Source organism: Branchiostoma floridae, chromosome 8 (assembly GCF_000003815.2).
Source record: "Branchiostoma floridae strain S238N-H82 chromosome 8, Bfl_VNyyK, whole genome shotgun sequence".
Lineage (NCBI taxonomy): Eukaryota > Metazoa > Chordata > Leptocardii > Amphioxiformes > Branchiostomatidae > Branchiostoma > Branchiostoma floridae.
Window position 1 is genome coordinate 10,304,973 of NC_049986.1, and position 24,899 is coordinate 10,329,871.

Genomic DNA, 24,899 nt, shown 5'->3' on the forward strand with positions numbered 1-24,899 from the left:
CCCGCGCTGTTCCCTAGCCAGCTGTACTTCTCTGGCTGGCTTACTCCTCTATTTCTACGTTTTTTCCAGTGACCTATTGAGTCTGGTAGAGACTAGTTGGCTGGTGCAGTATCTGACCTTACTTATAATGTGTTGTTGCCATCAGCAGACACACTAATCATGATCTGTACCAGATGAATTAGTTCTGCCATTGTACATTGCAATCCTAATACACATTTTTGAAAAATGCTGAGACTACAGCAGAAAAACATCAAGAACATAAATATACACAAGGTGCAGTTTGATTGTGCTTTATTCAACAATTTTGTTGTACATTTGTAACCTGGGGCAATTCCATGCCACTTAAATACATTGATCATACACAGAAAAACACTGGTCCTACTTTTTAAGTACTGACAAAGCTCTAGCCCTGCAGTTTCACTTAAACCCAGGCAGTCAGGAGCTACTCAATAGCCACAGACCGCGCACCACCGTCACAATAATAGTACTTGGGATTCGAATACGATTTTGGCAAACCATCCCTTTACTTGTGTCAATAATATCGTAATAAAAGATGAAAAACTGTACACAAAGTCACAAAATGAAGGGAGGATGAATTAATTCACATACATTACTTTCTGTACAATTGAAAATGTGTTAAATGATCAGCTAGTTTTGTGTAGAGTTAAGGGGGTGTCAAAGTGACATCGTCTAATACAGAACCTTACCATGGAATGTTCTTTCTCTGGACAACACATTTTTTTCTTAGGAAGAATACTATAATATTTTTTTTTTTCCTTACAACATCTTAATATTTAACATGAATAGCATGCAACTGTTTGGTAGGGTGTTTAAAAAAATGCTGTAACACAAGCGAACATCCCCGTCAAAAAATATCATCAAACAAAAACGTGTAAAAAAAAAAAAGAACGGAACAAAATTATTCCACCCATTCTCTTAATATTTTTCTTGGCTTTTAAGTTGAACAGCCACCTTTATACAAGAGAAAATATGGCACTACAATTTTTTCTATCAGCCACGTTTGCTTTGCACATAGCAGTTGCACCTTGCCTCTAACTCGAAGAAAGCACTTTTCAAAATGCCACTCTTAGGACTTAGCAAGGGGAACTCTACAGATAGACAAAACCCATTCAAACTGTACAAGGATTGCTCATTCTCCCTTGCAGAGCCTCAGCCATGGTCTGTACAATATACCTTGGGGAGGCTGTTTAACCGGGCAGAGGTTTCCACTTTTGTAGCTGTGGCCTCTAACCTGCTATTAACCAATCAGAATCACCTAAATGTTCTGTATGGGTAAAGCTAGTTCTCTGATTGGCTAACAACTTGTTAAAGGCCATGCCAATAAAAATTTAAGCCCAGGTAAGCAGAGCGGCCCTCAAGTTTATTGTACGTGCCGTAGACAAGGTTATGTGTAGGAGAATGGAATAGCTGGCTATGTTAGGAACTTACAAGAACTTCCCAATCCTGGCTCAAGACTGTACATTTGGATCCGTCCCCCAACTTTCTCTAATGTTGGACGTCTCACACCACTTGTCTTTGCACCTTACAAACATGCAACATGCCAGTGGATATCATAACAATATATTCTTGCATATCTCTTTAAGAACGAGCGAGAAAAATGAGGTATTTACAGTGTTGGGCTGTTCCCGTCTTGACTGGAAAAGGTAATTGCTCTCCCACAGGGGGGGGGGGGGGGTCTATGTAAGGGGAGGGGGGGTCATACTAACACTACAAGCAACATTATACAGCAGCAGTATGTACACGCCGTGTTGAGAAGTTAGAAAATAGAACACTACGTCTCTGAGACAGAGTATACGCAGTGTGTGGGAATATATACTACGACTTATCAACATCATGGCTGTGAAAGCCAGGCACGTGCCTGGATATTTAGGGCAGATACCGAATGGTCCGACCCATTCTGACTTAACACCATAAACACTGTGGCCACGTTTTACAAGACTTAACACCAGGTTTAATGGTTTCTTCAACATTTGATCACAACGCCGAGGTATATTCATACCCGATAAAGGTGTGTGCAATCTACAGCTGTGGTCAAAACTTTACAAGAGGAACGAACAACCACGGTTTATCGTAAGAATTCTGCCCGTAGTTGTCAAATCCGAGACCTGCACCATACTGTTATCGTCTGTTACAGACAACGATGCCCTGTAGCAGAGAAATCCTTGTGGCGAGAGAGAGGACTGTAGCGGATGTGACTTTCGTACTCTACATCATCTCTTCAAAGGAGGCCATGATGTCATGTTGTTGGTTCATGTCGATGCCACCAGCCATCTGTGGAATAAAAAGAGAATTACTGTAAATTCAGTTATTTTTGCTGGAACTTCACATTTCATGGCAGATGAGGAAATGAGGGTTTTTGCTGTGTTTCATGTTTTGTAAGTTATCTATTACATAAGTACAGTCACTGTGGTAACACATCGGAGATGCATATGTAAGTGTCATCAAGATTTTACAGCAATTGATGGCATACAATAGTGCCACCTTTCAGAAGTGCTTCTTACTGCAGCACCAAAGCACTTTGTTACTGTATCTAAGGCCATGTCAATTTGATTCTGTGGATGATATCGGCTCCGGCATCAATTGTATCAGTTAAAATAAATGTTGACGACCTTACTGTAAATTGTACAAAGCAGCTGTAAAAGGAACACATAGTTATACATGTATGCCATTTGAATAAAAGATATATTGGAAAATAGATACCTATGTCATGAAAAGCCAAAGTAAATCAAAGATTATGTGAAAGAACAACTTTTGAAAAATCTATTGTTCTGTACACCATACTCTGTGTGTTTACTCATACACTTAACATTCCTAACCACTTAGATTTTATAATGAAGACAATTTTTGGGGGCCAACTTTTTTTTGTTCCTATGCTCACATTAGTTTTCGGGTGCCCAGAGGACGTCATCCATATACATTAGGAGCCGTTTAGGTGCACACTCCATTTGCCAGCGTACTTCATGCAATTATCCGGGTGGTTCAATAATGTAGAGTTATTCAGCTGGATCGCACCAGTTTGGGATTCCATGCAATCAACAGAAGTGTGCAGTTATATCTTGTGCAGTTAACTGGCTCCTACTGTATTAATCAAATCAACATGGCCCTGCAGTGTGGTGTAGAGACTATTCCTAACACTTACCGCCTCCCTGCGCCTTCTCTCCTGCTCCTTGCGTCTCTCCCGCTCTCGCTGGGCCGCCATCTTCTGGCGCTCGTTCTCCAGCCGCTCCTGGTCGTCCTCCTTCTGTCGCTGTTCCTCGTCCTGCTGGCGCCGCTCCTCGCTCTGCTGTCTCCGCGCCGCCTCCTGCGACCGTCGGGCACGCTCCAGTCTGGCGCGCTCCAGCATCTCTTCCTCCTCCCGTTCCCTGGGAAAATAAACAACAACAACATAAACATCAACAAATCTACTCTCAAAGTCTGGTGCGCTCCAGCATCTCTTCCTCCTCCCGTTCCCTGGGAAAATAAACAACAACAACATAAACATCAACAAATCTACTCTCAAAGTCTGGTGCGCTCCAGCATCTCTTCCTCCTCCCGTTCCCTGGGAAAATAAACAACAACAACATAAACATCAACAAATCTACTCTCAAAGTCTGGTGCGCTCCAGCATCTCTTCCTCCTCCCGTTCCCTGGGAAAATAAACAACAACAACATAAACATCAACAAATCTAACGCCATTTCAACAGACATCTAGTGGTGCGTACCGGAGCTCACATTCCGGTTCAGGTCCGGACTCGAGTCCAGAGATTCCGGTTCAGGTCCGGACTTATAAGTCCGGTTTTTGACGGCCGCTAAATTTTTCCGCATCAACACAGGCATTAAGCGACTTGCCCTATTCGAGGTCCCCTAGCTAGCGTATCCGGCGACCGCTACCACCCCTTGACCGGGCCGCATGCGATAAAAAAATATTGCCGAAGACGACTACGTCATTTTCAAAGGTGTAGCAACATCGATTTTCAATGATAATTGTTGGGAAATCACGGTAGAATATGGCCTTTTCGGCTTGTGTTTTGACGGCCCGAAATTTCAGCATGGCGCTTGCGAGGTCAATACGGGTCATTGGGATAGCCTACTGTAATGCGGGTAGAAGCGATGCGTGCGGTTTCATTATTCTCTACATTTAACCTTACAAATGAATTGTAACTTTATTCGTTACAGATTTAAAGGAAAGAAATATAAAATAAGTTTATGACTTCATAATATTTATTTAAATAAAGGTGTTTGTGTTTCTTTTTAACAAACTGCTCACCCATGCTTTTAGTGAAGTAGCCCGACAAGCGACAAACGTGACAACAAGCGCGGGTGATTTGTTATAACTTGTTTTTCTCGGGAAATTTCTCATTTATCAGAAGGTATGGGACTTCTAAAACCCACACCAGGAGATAAACAAAATCACAGACGTTATTTTCATGGGTGAACTTACTAAAATGAACCAGTCATTTTTGCCGCGTTGCCGGATTTTGAAAGAAGGTTTCCGTGCGGATCGTGGCGCGACCATGTGCTAATGGCCCGCTCATGGTGGTACTGGTAGGACAATCTATTTTCACAAACATAGTTATTTTCGGGCCCTTTGGCTGCAGTTAATAAAGTAACATAGGTATCTACCGTTGTTTTAGATGATACTAGTATACAACAAGGAAGAGATTTCCGGTTTTCCAAAAAAACAGTTTTCTACGTTCCGGTTTTAACCGGACTTGAACCGAAAGTTATACCAAGTCCAAGTCCGGTTCGGCGAACCGGTACGCACCACTACAGACATCATTATCATTCCTAACACCCTAAGGATGCTTGTCTCTTAGGTCTTCTCACTTTTATAGAGATTTTAATCTAAACACAACAATTATTAATCATTATGCAGTAATAGAAAGAGGGAGATCTGAAACTACCTTCTAATGGGGTCATGAGGTAAAATGTACACCACCCCTTTTTTGTTTTTTCTTTCAAATGCCAAAAACTTGTGTGCCATCAAACATACAAAAACAGGGATATCAACACCAGTGCCAAGGAAAGCTGCTTGAGGGCCCCAAAGCAACCTTAACCAGTCTTTCAAAGACCCGATATATAAAAAAGTATGGTAAAGTCAATTAAACACAGAGATCTTGGTTTCCAACTTTCCATATATGCAACCCTTGCCATTCCTCTATGCAACCCTTGCTATTCTATTGCCTCTATGGTACTGTACGATCCTTGAACAATGCAAGCATTTTAGCCACCATCTCTTGACTAGTACTGAAAGTACCTCAGTGTAATGTACCGTCGCATTTTGAATAAATAAAGTACCTCAGTCTCTCCCTCTCCTGCCGTTGTCTCTCCCGTTCAGCCTGCTCCCTCTGCTGTTGTCTGTGCTCCTCCTGTTGTCTCAGCATCTTGGCCTGAAATACACCATACGTACATCACTCATCTTCTTCAATGAACAGAGCAAACTGCGCATGTGCAGCAAGATATATTAAATACATGGGTAATACGTCAAAGTTATACCATCGAGATACTAAACCAAATTAAGAGGGCAATCCGCGGCGGGCCTGGGGGGGGGGGGGGGGGTTTTGGAAGCTTGGACCCGGGTTTATAGGGAATACACCATGGCGGATTTTGTTCATGTCATACCCACCCAAGAAAACACAAATTCCAATGTGAAATACACCAGAAGTTGCAACAGCCATAATTCCAATGTCCAAATCCGTTATTTGTATTTTCGACAGCAGTGCATGCTAAGAGCATTCAAATAATTCTATAATGGATGCCAGTGTGATAACAGCAGAACTCCATGTGATAACCCAAGTTATCACTTGGTCCAGAACTCCTAACGAATGTTACCATGGCCCAGGTATGACATAAACACACTAATCATGTTCCAAGAAGGACAGTTTTCTTGAATTTGAAAGTATTTTCATATGAGAAACAAAACTCACCCTTTCTTCCTTTTCCCGTGCCTGCTTTCGGAACATTTCAAAACTGTTGGCAGCAGTGGACTTGTTGACACTTGGTCGAGCGCTCTGGCTCGCCAACTTTGCCCACGGGTTCACATTCCGGGCCTTGAAATCCTAAAACAAAGTTGTCAGAAAAAGAAAATAAGTCAAGACATAAAATAAAAACATGACAATTAGGATGTCATGATTGTAGTAGACCTACAATCCAAACTCTTATCAATAATTTTTCCCTTGGCAGTGATGTCTTAAAGTCAGCAAAGACGAAATGACATACAATGTAACCCTGACAATACTTCTTTATATTATAAAAGGAACCATTACACAATCATGAATACAACTACTAGTAGTCCCACAACTTCATGACGTGGAGTAAATAAAGTCAGCTCAATTGTTATTGCATTGCTAATTGCACTTTTGAGAAGCAAGAAAAGCTTTTCGTGAACCTCCGTGCTAGTTTCTGAACTGGTTGCCATGTTTACTGTTGAAAGTTATACAGTCAAACCTGTATTAGGGGCCACCTCTACAGAGGGGCCACCTGTCCATAGTGGCCACTTTTTGTCGGTCCCTTGGGTATTTTATCTACAAGTTACCACCTCTATACAGAGGCCACCTGTCTATAGTGGCCAAATGTGTCCGGTCCCTTGAGTGGCCGCTATAGACAGGTTTGACTGTACATGTATTTGGACTACCTTTCCAAAAACTTTGAGTCTGAAGAATGGTTCTTGATGGTGCAATGTTCAATGACAGAAGTTCAACAATATTTTGCACATATGCCAATGGCTACCTTCTTCTGCTGGGGTGTAGACTGAGCGGCAGATGTAGGGGGAGGGGTGGCCGGGTTACCGACAGGGTCAGGCTTACTGGCACCGTCAGGCTGGGACTTTGGGTGGGACACACCGTTTGTGCTCCCTGGGGAAAAACAACACACCATTAAGACACTGATATATCTACTCAACAACACTGCAAACAAGCTTTTAGTTTTAGACGAGTACACATATATCTTTAAAGAAAGTTTGTGAGGTTTTTAGCTAATGTAAAAATGTACATTTTGTATCCCTCGCACTAGGTCCCATAAGATAACAAAATAATTAATATATAGCTCAAGGCATTAATTAAAGACAAGAAATGAGATAACCTACTTTTGGACCTTTGACCTAACTTCCTGTCAGTCAGTGTACTTGGCATTTCCACAATGCAGAAATTTGCCACTTTTCTTCCTTCAAATTCCAAACTATGGACACACAAAGGAACAGATGCACCAGAAACAAAGCCTCTATACATGGAGGTAATGCTAGTTCACCTTTATCCGTGAGGAAACCTACATCCATGGTTTTTAGAAATGGGATATCAAGTCCAATTTCAGTGGTTTCAAGTTGCAATATTTTCAACATATGAAGAATATTGAAGTTTGAAACCACCGTTCGTTGCCTTGATTTCCCTGAAGACCCAGTTTTAAAAACAACGGATATAGGTTACCCTTAACCGTTCACTCATACTACATTATAACACAAAAATGTGGAGATCTTACCAGTTGGTGCAGAAGGTGGTCTTGACACCGGAGCAGAAGGTACCGATGACGGAGGGGAGGGGGAGAGTCCAGACATGTCCAGTCTGTGCCCCTGGGGCGGCACCTGGGGCTGGGGGGCCTCCACTCTGCTCTCCTGTTTCTTCTCCACCACTGGGGGCAGCAGGGGTGCCGGTGGGGGGGACGGGAGCTTCACCTCTGGGGGAGGGGGTTTCACAACAGGGGGGGACACCAGAGGAGGCGGTCTGGTCGTCGGAGGGGGGTGCCTGGGAGCAGCCAGGAGTTGCTCAATCTGGGAGGGGACGGGAGGGGGAGCTTGGGTTGCCAGGGGAGGGGGTTGAGTAAGGGGAACAGAGACTGGAGGTGGGGGGTTGGGTAAAGGCATTGGGGGGAAACTTCTGTTGTCTATTAATGGGGGTGGGCTGGCCAGTGGTGGTGGTGAGGACACTGGAAAATAAGAACAAAATATTTCTTAATCTAGAAAATAGAAACTAGCATCTTTCTTATGGATGGGTACTTAGCTTCTAAATATGACAGACATCCGTTTTAAAATTTCAGTTTTCTGACATGAGGATACAGCAAGTACATGTTATGGATGACATTAGCTCAATCATCAACTTCCGCCTGATTTTGAAGAGAAAAATTTCTTTCCTCAGGAGATGCTAGTATGGCAAAATACCAATATGGGAAAATACATCATCAAGGAAACCTTGAAGTGACACCAGTGAGGTAGCCATGACTGTAGTTTTACAAGTGAAACTAGTTCGGTAGTTGAAGAAGTGTCACCTGTGTGGTAGCCTTGAATGTAGTTTCAAACTTGGCAAGCTACATGTATACCAGTCTACCACACTAGTGTCACTTTGTGTACTTCTTGAATACAGGCATAAAAGACTTGTACATGCTGTGTTACGTACCTGGAGGCCTGAGTTGTTGTTGGAGCTGTGTAGTGGGAGGTCTGATGGTAACAGGTTTGGGAGGGGCTGGGGCGGCCTTGGCACTCGGTCTGCTTGGCTGGGGGGGCAAGCTGGCATGGTGTGCTGAACACAACACAACACAACAAACAACATCTCATCATCATTCAATATGAAATTGTCCAGTTTCTTTTTAAAAAATTTAACTGTTGAGGAATACTCTAATTGTGTTAGCTTTCAAAATCTGTTAGTGTGTGTGTTACTGATCGAAATAAATTTGAACCCCAATCTTACAAATGAATCTTCTGACTTCAAACTTTAAGTGCCAGTAGGTCTTTGGCATTACTTTTTGAAAGAAAAGTATGCTTGAAGCAAATGAAGTTTTACAGTTAACAGTCTTGCTAGCTATGTTTAGATGTACATACATACGTTGCACCAAATACTGTGACATAGCGTAAAGGTAGGGTGTTTAGCTCAAAGCCCAAAGGTCCTGGGTTTAAGTCCTCTGATTTCCTCCAAAATTCTGCCCTTAGGAAAGACACAAGAATTTCCTTACTTCACTCAGGCCAAATGTGTACCTACATGTAGCTTTGGCGTTACACGGAGGCCCCATGTTTAAGGACAGTCACACCCCAAGCATGCTAAAAAAAAACATCACGCTTAATGAAAAGAGACAGGGCCATGCCCGATGAGGGTCGATCAAATAAATCTGTTCGGATATGCAGCTTGTACTCTTCCGTACAAACCTGGTATGTTGAGCCAAAAGACAGTTTACCGGTTATGCAACACAAACTAACAAAGAAACAAACCTACCAGGTGCGACAGGTTGTTGTACAGGTACAGGTTGGTGCTTATGTTGCTGAGGGGCAGGATGCTGTTGGACAGGAAGCGGAGGAGGAGGAGGCTGGACTTGTGGCAGGACTATTGGTGGGACCGGGGCTGACACCTGGGGCACAGGGGGGAGGGGGGCCACCACAGGACCGGGGGCACCCTGAGATTTCTCCTTGGAAGAGCTGGATTTCTGTAGAAACATAAATAAATAGACATTATTTAAGACATCCTTATGTCAAGAAATTAAAGATATGAGCCATGAAGTATCTGACTTCCGTGAGTTGTTCATTATTGTTAGTTTGTTTGTTTATACTTGTCCATTTCTTGTGTTTTCATTTTTGTTCATTTCTTGTGTTGTTCATTCTTGCCCATTTCCCGTGTTGTTTTGTCTTAAATTCCATTAGGAAGAGAATGTTTTGTCCATTTCTTGTTTTGTTCTTTCTTGAATTCTATTAGGAAGAAAATGTTTTGTCCAGTTCTTATGTTGTGCATTTTAGCAAACTTAATGATTTTGTCTACTTTCCCACTGACTCCCAGAAGGCAACAGACATGTAGTAGGAAACTGAACACAGGAGATCAGATAACCTTTGACAACCTATTCTTGAAGCTTTGACCTAACTTCCTGTAAATCTACCCAATGTGGCTAGCACGTGGAAATATGAGAGAAAACATACATGTACACAGACAAACCAAAAACAATACCTCTTGTTTTACATTAGGTAAACAAAGGTGTATACACTAAGGGAATGGTCCTGTTTCGTACATTCGTCATAAAAAGTCAATAAAGAAACGATCATATTTACCTTAGACTTGTTCTCTTTTCCGGAATTTGTGCGTTGCTTCTTTGGTGTTGGCCCTGAGGTTAAAACATTACAGGTCAGCTATGACACCAAAAAATCATAAGGTTTACACAAATGAAAAACATGTACTTAGTTATCATAAATTTGCTAAATAGAAACTTAAAATATCAATGAATGGCTTGATTAAAACAGATATGTTTGGAATATGGCAAAAAAGACAATACATACTGTAATTGCCTTAATTTTCACAGTGGTTTACTTTAAAGTGGGGGGGGGGCAACAGGTTTTTGTGGTGTTTGAAGTCTACAGAGTTTAAATAATTCTGTAGTAACATAGAATGATAAAATTTTATTTAGGGTGTTATGATTCTGCGCAAGTCTCACAGCAAAACTAAAACCACTGTGAACATTTCTGATGATATCTTTAACTCAAATCAAATATTATATTCCTAATAAGTATGATGATGGGTATGCAGAAAGTTTGCAATTAGTAGCTAACTTTATCAAAGCAAGAATAGAAACAGTTTATACTTCTTTCTGGGTTTCAAACTCTACACAAACATGACAAACACCAAACTATGACACTGACACACAAGAAAGGATCTTGACTGATACCCACCCTGTTATTTCCCTGTCAAACTATTTCCTGGTAACTTAAAATTCATCCATGTTGCTTCTCTTCTCTCCTTCTCCCTCTACATTCATGAAATATCACTTTACAGACAGAAAGGACGGCGTGTCAAGAACATAATTATCCGGATGGAGGGTTTATGTGACACTTTCTACCTTGATGTGATTGTGGGTATGATTCTGTTTAAAAGTGCAAATTCCCACCATTCTCATATATACTTTTCCAACTTTATGCTAAGGTAGCAATTTGACACCAAGTTGATATTGGGCATGGATAGGGGTAGGTATTGGACTACCGGTAAAGAATATTCAGGTCCATTTCAGGTTCAGGTCTGAGTTTGACACTTAGAAATAAGTTTGACTGTAGAAACTTGGCAGACACAAGTATAAACCCTACACAACTTTGCTCGTCATTTTCTTGGACTGGTAGGCACCAAAACGTGTAAACACCTCCTGATATAACCTGTTCATTGCTATCAGTCCTACATCCGGTCCACCGATTTTTCTCAGGTCCAGTTTTTCTGATCAGTCCAACAAGAAAACTGGGTTTGTATTTGTACCCACCTCTAGTCATGTAGTTTGGCAGCATGCGGAAAGTTTATGTAATGGCCCTGTTTGTATCAAGAGGGAGTACCTGAAGCAACTGGATATGATTTAGGAAACTCCACTAAAAACAACTGCTATTTGGCAAAATTAACTAGTTGCCTAACCTTTATCAACCTTATCATTTAATGCTTGCTATTTGATCATCATTTATAACATTTTACTTAATGGTTTAAACAAGGGTGATGAAAAACCTTTAGCCCCCCCCCCCAAGTTCACCAGAATTCTGACAATTATATTGAAACTGACCTGAATTGACTCAACTTTCTATCTACTGAACTAATACCATATCATCTTTTCTATGTATTCTAAAGTTGACTAACTTCTCATTTCCAAAAGCTTATTTCACTTTTTACTGTTTTGCTTCCATCTTTATTTTCAGATGGCTACATTTGTACACAACCACTGCCAGAGCATAGTGGAACAGAATGTTTGGTCTCACTGTTAACTCTGCATGATTATTCCCTAAAAACAATTCATTTGTTTCAGTTTTTTTAATGATAAAACCGGAAACCTACTACATGTAGGTGTTGACATAGAAAGGATCTAGGTTTGGTGTGTGTGTTCATATCACTTTCTCTTATGTAACAGAAATGAGATGCCTCAACAGGAAGTATCATATTTTACATGTGGACTGATCTATTATGTATTCATCTTTGACCTAACAACAGGTACTTAGTAAGTGGTTACTGAGTTTGGTATTTGTACTAACCAGCTGCTCTAAGTTTATTCAAGGGAGTTAAGATACACAAATGTGGGATACTCAACAAATGCCCATACCAATGTGTAACTGTTATGTTGTCAGTTCATGTCTTGTTATCTGTTCTCTTAGTCTTAGACCAGTGTTTAAGCTATTACATGTAGTGCAAAACACAACTTGGAGCAAGCTTTACTTGTATTCCCCAAACATTCTAAAAATTTCATTCGAGCCAGCTAGAGATCTTGAGGAACACCACTTGAGTAGGAAGACCCTTTCCTACAATTCCTTCCTCACAGGTAGTTATGAACACATTTGTCATATTCAATTCAAAAAGACAATTCTAAAGGATTCGCTCCATCTTGCATCACCTATAAAAGTCCATTGAATGCCAATGATTTGAAAGTCATCCAGTTTTTAAGGCATACATTTATCAACCTAGCCGTTTTTTTTTAAATTTGGAGGTCAAAGGGCAAGATGTGTTTCATCATCTCTAGGATGTCTTCAAATTAGACACATTATCGATAATGCATCTCTGCACATGCAGTTAAAACAATAAATCAGCTTATTAGCTTGCTGCTTATGCAATTAACTCATCAAATTGTGAATTTAGTAACTTTGCAACAAGATACACAGAACATGTACAAGCTTTAAATTCCCTTTCTTTTTCCTACTCCTAAATAAAATAATTGAACTTTGAGACTGGTAATGAGACCTTCTTGGATGGTGATGGTGTACAGCTCGGAGTACTGCTTCTACTTTGATCAGTATAATCTACTTACTAACGAGAGTCAGATACTGCATTTGGGGATATGAATGGAATAGCTTGTGAACCACGTGTCCACAACAGCCTTGGTTATGTTCTGGATCACAGCATGGTACACTGGTTGATCCATTTCACTGGGTATCCCTGCTATATCGATATTTTCTTTGGTTGTATCTATTTCTACTCTTTATTGTTTAGAATTCAGGTACCAGTACGAGTAAGGCATTAGGGCAGGCAACAGACACCTGTTTGCTGGAATTGTTATGTAGCCGTAATTGATTGTCAAGACCATTTTTCTAGCCATTTATTCCAGGGAACGGTATTAGACCCCCTTTTCTTGAACCACCAAATGAGTGCAGAGCTATTTGCCATACGGGTTGGTGAACACCTCCCTATAGAAAACACACACTTAAACAAACACTCAAGTAAACAACTCTAGAATTGGTATACAAGAGGGAAAGGTTTATTTGTTACACATTCAGGAATGATTTCGAGTCATTACAGATACAGAATAAAGAGTATGTACAGGTTCTGGCCCATGGTTCTTGTCATTCCATAATTCCTTTTTTAACTTGTTCACCAAGTTCTATAATACCTTTCCATGATGGGCTCCGACATACGATAACTACACTAGTCTGGATATAATTAACATGTGTAGATTTTTTCTACCCTTTCACCGTTTGATTCCACACAACGCTACACTGCTTTTAATGGTTTCTACACATCTCTGTGCTGGTACAAAAAATACAAATAGGTCCTACTATGATTAACAGGTAATGTGCTGGAAGTACACAAAATGCTGTAATAAAATTCTGCTTTTCATTCAAAAAAATATGCTTACTTTTATTCATGAGATTACATCTAAAGAATGCCAAAATATCACACAATTTCAAAAAGAGAAGTCTGCTCAGCATAACATATGGAGTAATAGATAGAACAGCAGTTTGACCTGTATACAAAAAGAGTGCAAGAGTGTTCAGTGCGTGGGGCCAGCATCCAGGGCAGAAGTGCGACTGTCTGCAAACATTTTTTCTTCTGACTTTCATCTATCTCACACAGGTATATCTTTCCTTTTACTTCCAAGATAAAAAAATTGCACTTGTTCTGCCAATTTTCAACTGGACAGTCAACAATTGCCACTAGTCACCTCTAGCAAAGACTCCGAAAACCCTACATCTAATGTGATAAAAACTTGTCTTTGCTAGAGATAGGAGATGCATCCATTTGGTTGTCAGTAGCCGAATTGGTCAGCAGTGGTCTAGCCTTGTCCTTCGAAAGGCCTACCCCACAAACGCTGGCATCTGAGCACCGAAACTTCTTGGTGGGAAGAATTCACAGAGACTCACTTTGGCCACCACCAGCTGCACTGCGTCAGTGGTCCCAGCGGGCAGCCAGCCGACACCAGGCACAACGGAAAAACTTCAAACTCCTACACTTGCATGCTACACATCCATGTAACAACCAAGGTAGCTCCGCAAAGCAACCACCCAGTCATGTCAATGCATGTTGTTGTTGTTTCGTTTACACCACATAGGGTATAAGTACTTGAAGAGTTGTTAAAGGAGGTGTCACACATTAAACCCTGCCCTGGCCAGGCCTGGCACACCACTCTGCACTCATTGGTCAAAATTGTTAACACCATTAACTCCAGTCCACACAGGTGCCATACTACCCTTAATCATTGAAACAGTGGCTCGGGTATGGATGCGTGCAAATTTTTGGCATGTGCTGAGCTATGCCTGATAAATAAGGAAAAAACGCTGACAGAACTTAGGCCATTACTATTTGACAAAATCACAGTCTTCATTGGTCTCGACGCTCACATATACAAAAAAACACTATTGCGGAAAAGGGTGTCTTTTTCCTAGATTTAAAAGTTTGACAGTTATCCACCACAGATAGTACCAAACATAGGGACATGATTACAAATTTGGGCAAGCATTATACAGGCATTTCTTTAATAATATCTACAAACGACGACGACATTCACAATTACACAGTGAAGCAAAGCTTTGATGCAAGTCTCGCCCGTGGGAGTGGAATTATCAGAAGGAGGAAGAGGGACTGAAGGTCTAACTACCTGACTCTGAGTCGCTACTATCGGAGGAGCTTGAACCGCTGCTGGTACTGCTGCTATCGCTGTCCGACGAGCTGCTACTGCTCGCGCTCAGTCGCGAGGGACCGCCCGCTTCAGCGTTGGCAGCAGCCTCTTTCTCTGTGAGGACAAAACACCACTGCAACTTCAGAAACAAACTTCCACAGGAAAGTCAGGCCAACAAACTGGCTACACCCCAGTGGTGTTGCCAAAAACTATACACCAAAACACAATGTGTTGTTGAATTACTTGTCAAGTTCAAAGAGATCATATTTCAAAAATAAATTTCTAACAGGCTCCAGCCTAATAGTGTTGCCAAAAACTGTACATCAAGGCAAAATATACACTGTTGCATTACTTGTCAAGTCAAAAGACTGCAAATTTCACCTTACATTTCAAATTCATTTCCCTCAGTTCTCAAGAATTCTTTTTCCCTTAAAACTATTTTGCTTCGCTTCAAGTTCAAGACAAGGGTATAAAGACAACAAAATGACCACTTGTACAATACCTTTCTTGGCCACCTTGGACTTTGCCGACGACAGTTGACCACTGACATCCTGTAGCCTCCTCTCGAGCTCCTCCTTCTTTTGTTTGGTCACCTCTTCCTTTGTCTTGCCCTGGGGACGTTTCGCTGCAACAGAAGGGGACCCTTTATCTAAAAGAGGCACTAAGTTACTATCTTATGTAGAACAATCATGCTTAATGTTCAAATACAATGCAATCTTTACAGCTGGATTAAAAAACGGAGATTTACTTCCGGATCTTTAATGCTTGATGGTTTACATCTGGTGTTATCTTGTTATCTCAATGAAATTACAGTAAAAACTGCCCAAGACAACTAAGGGTACCAATGAAATCTTGTCTACATGGACAATAGATACAGGAATTTTAATGCTTGCGACATGGGGAAAAACTAATAAGAGACTAAACAAATTGACTGCATTAACCAGGTGGTGCTTATAAAGAGGTGGTCACTTGTACAGGTTTGACCATATTACTGTATAATGAACAAAATAATATATGACAAATATAAGTTGAGGGAAGAAAAGGAAAAAAGAAGGCAACTCACCATAAGGTTTTCTGGGCTTTTTCCTGAGACAGCTCATGACGTATCTCTCTAGTTCTCGAAGGGTGGAAGGTTTGAGGGTTTCGAAGTCTATTTCTATCTCATCGGGGTTGGAGTCTCGTAACGACGGCTCTCTGGATTGGATGATGTGTACTACTCTCCCCAGCTTGTCACCTAGAAGATAATCCAGCATGTTAGGTTAAGAGGAAATTGAACACAGGAAATGAGATAACCTAGTACAGATCATTTTTCGGACCTTGGACCTAATTTCCTGTCTGTCAGTCCACAGAAGTAGATACCTGTACCCATGGCATGAAACAATCCAACTCTACAAGACAGAGTGACTGTGATTAACATGGGTTGTTTTCACTCTTACCTCTCAAGATATTAGCACAACATCACTGCCTGTATGGCTAGTGCCCATGCCCAGATTGAGAGGTGACTAGTCTAATTCACAAACATGTCCTTTTGCTCCCAAACATGTACTTTTTCAGTGGGGAAACATAATTTCTTCCATTTCAAAAAGCTTAATCAAGGACTACTTGAGAAAAACACTGACCAATACATACAGACTAACAGGAAAATGACATAACCTACTTCTGGGACCTTTTACCTAATTTCCAGCCAGTGTCCAATAAAACTTAAATATGAGCAAAGTTCACCACTGAAAAAAAAAGCAATTTTGTGATTGGACAGCATCACATATTGTTTGGACACTGCCAACAAACATTGTCCTTGTAAGAAAGCGGTCGTACCTGGTAATTTGTTGATGTCCAAGCTGAGCTGCCTCTTCTCGTCATACGTCATTGGCTTACACAGATCCTCATCCTCGCTCTCGTACGCTGGAGCTGTCGTGGTCTGAGCTTTACTTTTCTTCGATGATTGTCTACTAAAATTACAGGAACAAAGGATTAGTTAGTACCTACCGCAATTTCTATCATACAACACAAACTAAGCCTAGCTTTGCCTTGTATTAGTCGAATCCAAGCACATAACTTCTGCTTTTCCTCTTTTAGTTACAGTTCTGAATGTCTATGTTGTCCTATGATGGTGACGGCAATTCTGGATTGTCTAAAAACCTAGTCAGCGGAATCTGCAATTACAAGTAAAACATTAACCAAAGTAGCAACTATTTGCGCATGGTGTCCAGAGCTAATACAGTCTCCAATATACAAAGGAATTTGTTTGCCTTGTGATTTTGTAAGGACCAAGGAATAATCGTGAAGGAAATAAATTGGTTATCTGGCATCAACATGCAATACAACCGGGTATCACTAGGGGACGCCACTGTAAAGGGAGGATCATCGCCTTTAAAACATGTTTAGAGGACATGCAAGGTTTGTTGGTGTGAGAGGTGCAAAGAAGCAGAGTCTAGTAGAGCTCTACAATGATGAAAGGAGTCACCTTGGTTGTTTCCTGGCCTGCCCAACTCTGAAACAGGAAACAAGGAACCTTTTACTTCTCACAGGGCCAGGCTCCACTAGTACATATACCTCTCCAACATTCTCTCAAGTCATAGAAATCTGAAGAAAGCAGGAAGGCGAGATTTTGTCCCTTCGCATCTGAGTGACGATGTCCAACGTGCTTACTTAGGTTCGGACAGTTTAACCGTTAACTTACCTGCTGTTGGTTTTCTTGGGCTGCGTTTTTCTGGGTTGTTTTGGAGGTGGCTGTGGTGGGGGTACAGGAGTGGGCGCTGGGACATCCTTCTTAACAGGGACAACTTCACCCTCCTTTTTGTCTTTCTCCTTTTTCTTCTTCTTCTTGTGTTTGTCCTCCTTATCCTTGTCTTTGTCCTTTTCTTTGTCTTTGTCCTTCTCTTTGTCCTTGTCTTTTTCTTTCTTCTTTTTATGGGGTTTGTGTTGTTGGGATGCTTCTGATAATGCGCTAAGCTGCTCGTGTACCGCTCTCAACTGGAACAAGAAAGTGGTAGATGGCTTTACACATCTACTTTCACATCTTATACTTTATTACATGGCATCAGACCAAGACAATGATATGCCCTTACAACTAACCATAACTACCTTTATATTTTTTAAGTAAGTACCCAAATATAAAGCAACAGAAGGGCACTATAGATGGAAATAAAAAAAACCATGGTCTACCTTAGTTCAAGCACACCACAGAGAAGCTACGCTTTCCAGAATGCCACAGACTATCAGAAATACTTGTTATAAGGGAGCTCCCAGATGTGCAAACCCAAAAGCCCTGGCATTTGTATTGCTTCCACATGTTTGGTTTTAATGATTAAGAGATGTCAACAGACCTGGTGCCAGGGCCTGGTGTGCAGCATGTTCTACAGCAAGCGACAAAGACGGGACAATATATGAAAGAGTCATTTCCACAGTTTCACAAGTGGAGATATGGAACGAGCCAGTAGAATGGTTGATTATTGTTCTGTGCTACAGATATAGCTGCCATCAGGCCCCTGCTAAGAAAGCTGGATTTAACGTTCTAAAATTTATTGACAAGCAGCTACAATGCCAAAGACGTAGTGACAAACCACCACACCATTCAATATTCTGTATACGCAAGACATTTGCCATACATTAATATCAAGGTTCTCGCCAGCATAGTTTAGCATAAGGGCCCTTACGGCCATGTATTGTATCTGCTATGCTGTAATTCGTACCTCCTACGCTTTTCAGGTGTTTTGCAACAAAGGCAAAAAATGTCGGCTTTAATTCACTCACTCCTGCGCAGCTTGCCTTATGGCTTCACCACACTAAGATGCCCCTTTGCTGCCAAAAAGTCCTGGTGAGAACCCTGAATATCTTATGCATTACAGAATGCCGTCAAATCCACCCTTCATGTTAGTAACTTCTGCTAGCTTTTATGTTAGAGCGGAGTTCTAACACTTAAACATATCCTTAGTTTGTGACTTAGTGAAGCCACCATGTCATAATTAAAAGCAGGTTAACACTATAAAGCACAGAATTTCATTAAAAATGTGAGAGAAAGGAAACCGACCAGATCACAGACACTCACTTGATCTTGGAGTTCCCGTAACCTCGCCTCTCTCTCCTCTTCGCTGTCGGTGCTGTCGGAGTCGGAAGAAGAGTCGCTGCTGCTACTGCTGGTGCTCGTGTTGGGTTCAGGTTCCGCCGCGGGGGGTGGGACAGGGAGGGGCTGGGGCTCAGGGTCGGGGGGTTCGTCAGGCATTTTGGCATACTTCATTTCAAACACATCCTGTAAAAGAAGGTAACATATTATTCCATAAATTATTCTATTCGCAGCACAACAGGAAAGGAAGTTTTCACAATACAGTAACACATTCACATTGTCATGATTTTGCAGTGGAAAGGCACAGTAAAAATAAACCATGAAAATTTTCCAATGTACCGTAACAAACAAAAAAATATTCAGCTCCATCCAAAGTTACAAGTTACAACAAAATTTATTTTTTTCGTTTTATCTGGATGATTGGTTCACTACTATAGTGGTGGAAAATGGAGGCTTTGCCAAAAAGGGCAACTTATTCCAATGCATCAGTTTCATCAACAGTTTATACATACACCACATCCACCGACGTTGAGCAACAATCTCCCGTACCACAATCCAGTGTCAAAGAAGAGAATTGGACTTAAAAGGAGTTTTCACCACTTACTTGTAATTTTCTGGCCATTTGTACTACGTCGTGCTCGGGAGGGTTATATCTGTAGCAGTTGCTGAAGATCATTCTCATGTCCGACGCAAACTCCTGGGCAGACTTGTACTCCCGAGTATCCATCTTTTTCTGTCAGGAAAAAAACAAACAAATTCCAATATTCTACCACTTCAAAGGTACAAAGATAACATTCATAGCCAGAATTCTATTTGAAGAATTCCACCCTCCAAAGACATTATTGAAATGCATGTGAATAAATAAGGAGAACAATTTTTATAGGCAGGATGGCTTAGATATGCAATTATCTAAAAGTGACAACACTAAACCTTCCCATTGCGTATGAATGTACTGTTTTCGTTGGCTGTTGTTGTCTTAAAATGACTCAACCTTGTAATCATCTGTACCCATGGCATGAAACAATCCAACTCTACAAAAGAGTGACTGTGATTAACATGGGTTGTTTTTACTCTTACCTCTCAAGATATTAGCACAACATCACTGCCTGTATGGCTAGTGCCCATGCCCAGATTGAGAGGTGAAAGAAGTCAACGAACCACGATAAACAGCGTACGAAATTACCTTTACTGTTCCCAGATCCATGGGGTGTTTGATGATTTCGTGGTAGTCGTGTAGGCCTAGCAAGTCAGCGTCCACTGGTTCATAGAATGGCCAAGCATACGCCTGTTAAAGAGAAAAAACACATCGAGTTTAGACACAATGGTTTCCAATATAATTAAAGGTAACTGTAGTATTGTGTGAAAATTTGCTGTTACTACTAAGCTTATTCTATCACTAACATAAATTCATTTTCGTGTGGAGAGAGTTTAAAGTTCACAATCCAAAGAATTCTGTAGTAGTGATACCAAGAAAACACAGGCATATTCGTCATGTTTTCACTATGAAGGGGTCATTCCAGCAAAAAAACACTGCTAACTTTTGCAAATTTATAGCAATGTCAGGAATGCTTGTTAAATGAGACAACGTGTACTTCAAAGATTTCATAACTTCCAGTTTTGATATCTCACAGTTCTGAACACAATATAGATCATGTGATGTTTGATTGGTAGATAGGTCTTGGGGCAGAGAGAAAGTGGTGTAGCTTTGGGCCCCTTCAGTACCTTTTTCGAGCTCGTTTAGTTTCAGACTTTGTTCTCTCTAAAATGAGAGAAGAGAAAATAATATATTCCAACTTACCGCATGTTTCTTGGCAAACATCTCCTTGATGATGCCCTGACAGTACTTGAGCTGTGCGGACAGCTTGCCCTTCTTCTTGGAACTGTGCTGCTCCGTCTCGGGGAGTTCCCTCCTGGGCGGCTTGATCTGTCGACCACTTTCTCTCCTGGCAAACAAGGAGCAGAGTAGTCAGGTATACCGCTTCATTTACATGTACAACAAACAGGCTACAGTAATGGCATGTCTCTACTTAAAACCTTCATTAAAGAACTACGAGCAACAAAAAGATAGCATTTCTAACTTAGCACCTACTATTTCAACTATGAAGCATGCATTTACTCTTGAACAATACAGCATACACGTCTATTTCGTCTTTGAAAGCATTTACTTTTACTGCTATATTCAAACAAGCAATGTAAAACATACAGACACCTAAACATACAAACATGCTTTAGAACGCTCACATTCTACTTTGCTAACCCATGCAGTGTGTTTCTGAACAAATGGGATTGAACCCCTAAGCCCACAATGCCAAATTTGCGGAAAAAAATACCAGTATTCTACCATTCCATCACTAGTAGAATCTTACACTATAACTGTATTCTACATACTGCAATACATATTCTGCAATAGATAACTATACATACTTAAAAGCCTTTTTTGTGGGATTCAATTGCTGTTGTCGACAGATTTTTGGAGTTGACTTTTGAGCATCATACTAAGTGCCACTTGACTTGTTCTTTGGAAGGACTATGTTTTTGGAGGACTATGTTTTTGGAAGGACTATGTTTTTGGAAGGACTATGTTTTTGTCTTTTTTCAAATCACTTGTTTGGGCAGATGTAGCAGTTAAAATGTGGAGAGACAGACGCATGTTATTGTATGATTAGAGAAAAGGTAGATCCTGCAGGTGGTGTTCATTACCAAGCTTTGGGATGATCTGGTTCCCACCTGACGGGAGGGATTTTCGCTGGTCTCGGCTCGGTGGTGGAGGGCGACGATTCGCTGCCCGTCGTCGTGGAGATGGTGGTGGGCGTGGTCGTGTCCGCTTTTCTCTTCACACCTTTCTTGACCTGGCGCGGGAAAATGTTTCTCATTTTAGTAGGAGCTATCAGCTATTCACATACTATCATTACGGCCTATGAAAGAAAACCATCTCCCGTTAAAAACAAGAATGTGTAGAATGATTTTTTATACTCTAGAAGAAGTTTTGGGTCTCGATACAAGGCTTTTTGTTGCTTCTGCCTTGTACAGGTTTCTCTTTTAAGAATGGTGTTCTACTCTTTTACCATACAAGAATTAAACTTCTGTATCAAGCTAAGCTATTGTGAGTAAAGCCCAGCATTCCCTAGTAATGGACAAAATATCATTCATGTTTCATGCATACAAGAAAGCTGTAATACAATTCATCATGGAAAGACTAAGGCTATCAAAAATACCTACGAGTGAAAGAAAGGCTTTGGTAGACAGGCAGTTTAAAGGGGATTTTCAAAGCAGGCATGTAGGAGAAATGTTTGGTTGGAAGTTTTACTACCTTCTGACTGGGACGTAGCCCAGTGGCCCTGCCCATGAGTGGTAGAGGCCAGGAAGGAGGCTGCCCAAGCTCCTTGGTGGGAAACAACACTATTGTTTAACCCAAAATTATCACTGACACATTGATGTGACACTTTTGTTTCAGTGTAGTCAGTTTTTCTGTGTGACAGAAGCAGGGCTGCTTGTTCAGAATAGCTCTGCATACCTTAAGTCATGTTTAGGTCTAGAGTTTTAGGTTCAGGTCAGAAGTCCAGACCCAAACCCATGGTATATGTGTGCAAGAAATATTTCGTTGTGACAATCTAAAAACTATACTTGACAAATCATATACTGTTATTAGTAAACACAAATGTTCAACAATAAACAAAAACAAACAAATGTTTTTGTCTTTTTCTAGTGTAAACTTTACAATCTATGGAAAGTTTCAGATGGTCTGGAACAAAAAGGAAAATACAAACAAGAGAACAGTTTTTTCAAAGTGTAGAACTGGTTACCATCCTTTGTTTTTGTACTTCAGTCTAACTGAACCTGAAAGTTTTTACAAGTTCAGTTCCAGCCGAGTAAACAGGTATGCTGCACTAGTTTATAATGAAATACTTGATGGCTACTTTGCTGCTAGTGCTAACTGCATAATGTGGGACACATTACACCCTCTACCTGCTGCCCAACCCCATGCAAAACATTAAGGAGAATCCAATAAATCGTTGCCCACTGCTAAGTTTCTGTGTCTGCATTTGGTCGTGCATAATGGGAATGGAAGCTACCAAAGACATAATAAAGGAGATACTAACCTTGGTGGGGACTGCCTGCCCAGGCTGGGAGATGATTGGTGCAGGAGCTGTGGATGGACCCTGTGGTAACGTCTGCGGAGGCATCTGTAACTGTGGCGGGGGTGGCTGCTCTATGGGCGGGGGCCGGGGCTGCTGCGTTCTGGCGGGGGGCGCTCTCGTAGGGGGAGGTTGTACTACTGGCGGAGGGGGCTGATGTGGGATGGGTTGTGGCGGTAGACTCAGGTCTGTCGGGACGTGCGTTGTTGGCGCCACCGTGGTCGGAACGATGGGCGGAGGAGTCACTACCGGTGCCGGTGGGGGCGGCTGGGATACCGGAGGCTGTGCATTTAGCACGGGAACTGCTGTCGATTGGGCAGCTGAAAATATAACAAATGTTACCACTAAACAAACTGGAGAATATTGTACATAGCACACACTGTACATAGCAACTGTATTTTGAATTTAGATCAAGAAGATAGATATTCTCCACATACTAAATAACAGTTGTTTTGTCTGAATCTTTAGAAGAATCCTGTGTACTGTACGAATATTTCAGATCTTACCTTGTACTCTGGGTCCCTTTCGTGGCCCTTTCTTGCCCTTGGGTTGTACCGCGGGTTTCTGCTGAGACGCTACCTCAACCTCCTCTGGAGGCATCTGGGCTACTTTTTGCAGGAAGAGCTTCTCTAGTGTTTGGGCCATGAGATACACATCCTATGGAAGAGTTAATGTACCAAATTAATAAAAACTGAAGGAACATGGAATAACTTAACAAAAAAGTATTCAGTGTACATCCCTGTCTAAGCTAACTGTACACTGAGTATCATGTATCATGGATATCTGTTGTGCCATTTTTGAGATATCCTACTTTAAAACCTTTTAACTAAACCAACCCTACAGCTCCAAAGCAAGCTGCTAGGTGGACTAAACCTACACAATTTTTTCCTTACATGAAAGGCTATCTGTCACAAAAGACTGAAGCATGTCCAGGGAAAAAGATATAAAAATGTGCTGACCACAAATATCTGGAAACACAAACTCATACTAACACAAACATACACCAAAAACAAAACCTCTATTTTCATGGTGGTAAAAATGTGGAAATTCTGGACACACTCACCTCTCCTGGCTTGTTGTAGACATAACAATTGGTAAACATTAAGTTGAAGTCTTGAATACACTCCTTGGCACTGTAGTAGTAGTTGGTTTCCAATCGCTTTTTGATGGTTCCCAGGTCCATAGGAGTTTTGATTATCTTTGGGTAATCCTTTTTGACAAAAAAAGGAGAACAAAATTACTATTGAAAATAGACGCTTACGCAAAGTTTACATTAAGACTCTAGTTGCAATCTCAGGTGGAACCCTTTTCAGCTTGGAATCAAATTGGGTGCAGATCTATGTTAAGAATCATCATGGATTGCAAAACTCATCTGTATGCCTGTATGAGATCATCTGTATGCCTGTTAGTGTATGAGGTCAAAATCACCAATGGATGCCAACAAAAACAAAACAGGTTTTACCATCCACAAAACTCTGGGTAACCGGCGTTTCACAGATATCAACCAATCAGACTTACTGGTATGTTTAGCTTCACCCAATCCACTGGCTCGTGGAAGGGCCAGGCAAAGTTGTGCTTCCATACTGCTTTCATCACCACTTTTAACAAATACTGCAACTGGTTTGTCATGCGGCCTGGTTTCTTAGGAGCCTGCTTCTGAAACAAAACAAAACTTTATAAGTTTACCTGTCAAAAAGAATAATTCTAGCTGGCTGATGAAACAAAACACTGCATTCTCCAGAGTAATAGTCCATCCTGTAGCCTTCCCAGGTACCCATTTATAACTGAGTTAATTGAAGAAAGCCATGTGAAGTGCATTTCCCAAGGACACAATGTTCAGCTAGGAATCAAACCCGTGAACCCTTGGTCCTATGTTAGCTAGGCTGACCAAT

At 41.2% G+C, this 24,899-nt stretch overlaps 1 protein-coding gene across 21 annotated transcripts in view; it reads right to left on the reverse strand.

Moving 5' to 3' along the window:
- Positions 1 to 274: 274 nt before the first annotated feature.
- Positions 275 to 24,899, reverse strand: part of LOC118421230 (bromodomain-containing protein 3-like) — a 33,378-nt gene continuing 8,753 nt past the window's right edge. For 2 of the 21 annotated variants that reach the window (XM_035828403.1, XM_035828419.1), the window contains 26 exons: positions 24,526 to 24,660; positions 24,071 to 24,217; positions 23,514 to 23,664; positions 22,972 to 23,327; positions 22,182 to 22,253; positions 21,572 to 21,720; positions 20,670 to 20,814; positions 20,055 to 20,156; positions 19,476 to 19,604; positions 18,839 to 19,057; positions 18,135 to 18,164; positions 17,489 to 17,781; positions 17,273 to 17,299; positions 16,624 to 16,757; positions 15,872 to 16,042; positions 15,311 to 15,457; positions 14,788 to 14,922; positions 10,016 to 10,068; positions 9,195 to 9,402; positions 8,385 to 8,507; positions 7,474 to 7,917; positions 6,730 to 6,854; positions 5,928 to 6,059; positions 5,299 to 5,390; positions 3,161 to 3,383; positions 275 to 2,292 (listed from right to left, as the gene is read on the reverse strand). In XM_035828403.1, coding sequence (XP_035684296.1) covers positions 2,227 to 2,292; positions 3,161 to 3,383; positions 5,299 to 5,390; positions 5,928 to 6,059; positions 6,730 to 6,854; positions 7,474 to 7,917; positions 8,385 to 8,507; positions 9,195 to 9,402; positions 10,016 to 10,068; positions 14,788 to 14,922; positions 15,311 to 15,457; positions 15,872 to 16,042; positions 16,624 to 16,757; positions 17,273 to 17,299; positions 17,489 to 17,781; positions 18,135 to 18,164; positions 18,839 to 19,057; positions 19,476 to 19,604; positions 20,055 to 20,156; positions 20,670 to 20,814; positions 21,572 to 21,720; positions 22,182 to 22,253; positions 22,972 to 23,327; positions 23,514 to 23,664; positions 24,071 to 24,217; positions 24,526 to 24,660 — 4,008 coding nt within the window. In that variant the 3' untranslated portion in view covers positions 275 to 2,226. Of the gene's footprint in view, positions 2,293 to 3,160; positions 3,384 to 3,589; positions 3,648 to 5,298; positions 5,391 to 5,927; positions 6,060 to 6,729; positions 6,855 to 7,473; positions 7,918 to 8,384; positions 8,508 to 9,194; positions 9,403 to 10,015; positions 10,069 to 14,787; positions 14,923 to 15,310; positions 15,458 to 15,871; positions 16,043 to 16,623; positions 16,758 to 17,272; positions 17,300 to 17,488; positions 17,782 to 18,134; positions 18,165 to 18,838; positions 19,058 to 19,475; positions 19,605 to 20,054; positions 20,157 to 20,669; positions 20,815 to 21,571; positions 21,721 to 22,181; positions 22,254 to 22,971; positions 23,328 to 23,513; positions 23,665 to 24,070; positions 24,218 to 24,525; positions 24,664 to 24,899 lie in introns of those variants that run through there. The other 19 variants (XM_035828401.1, XM_035828418.1, XM_035828422.1 and 16 more) reach the window with 18 other exon arrangements.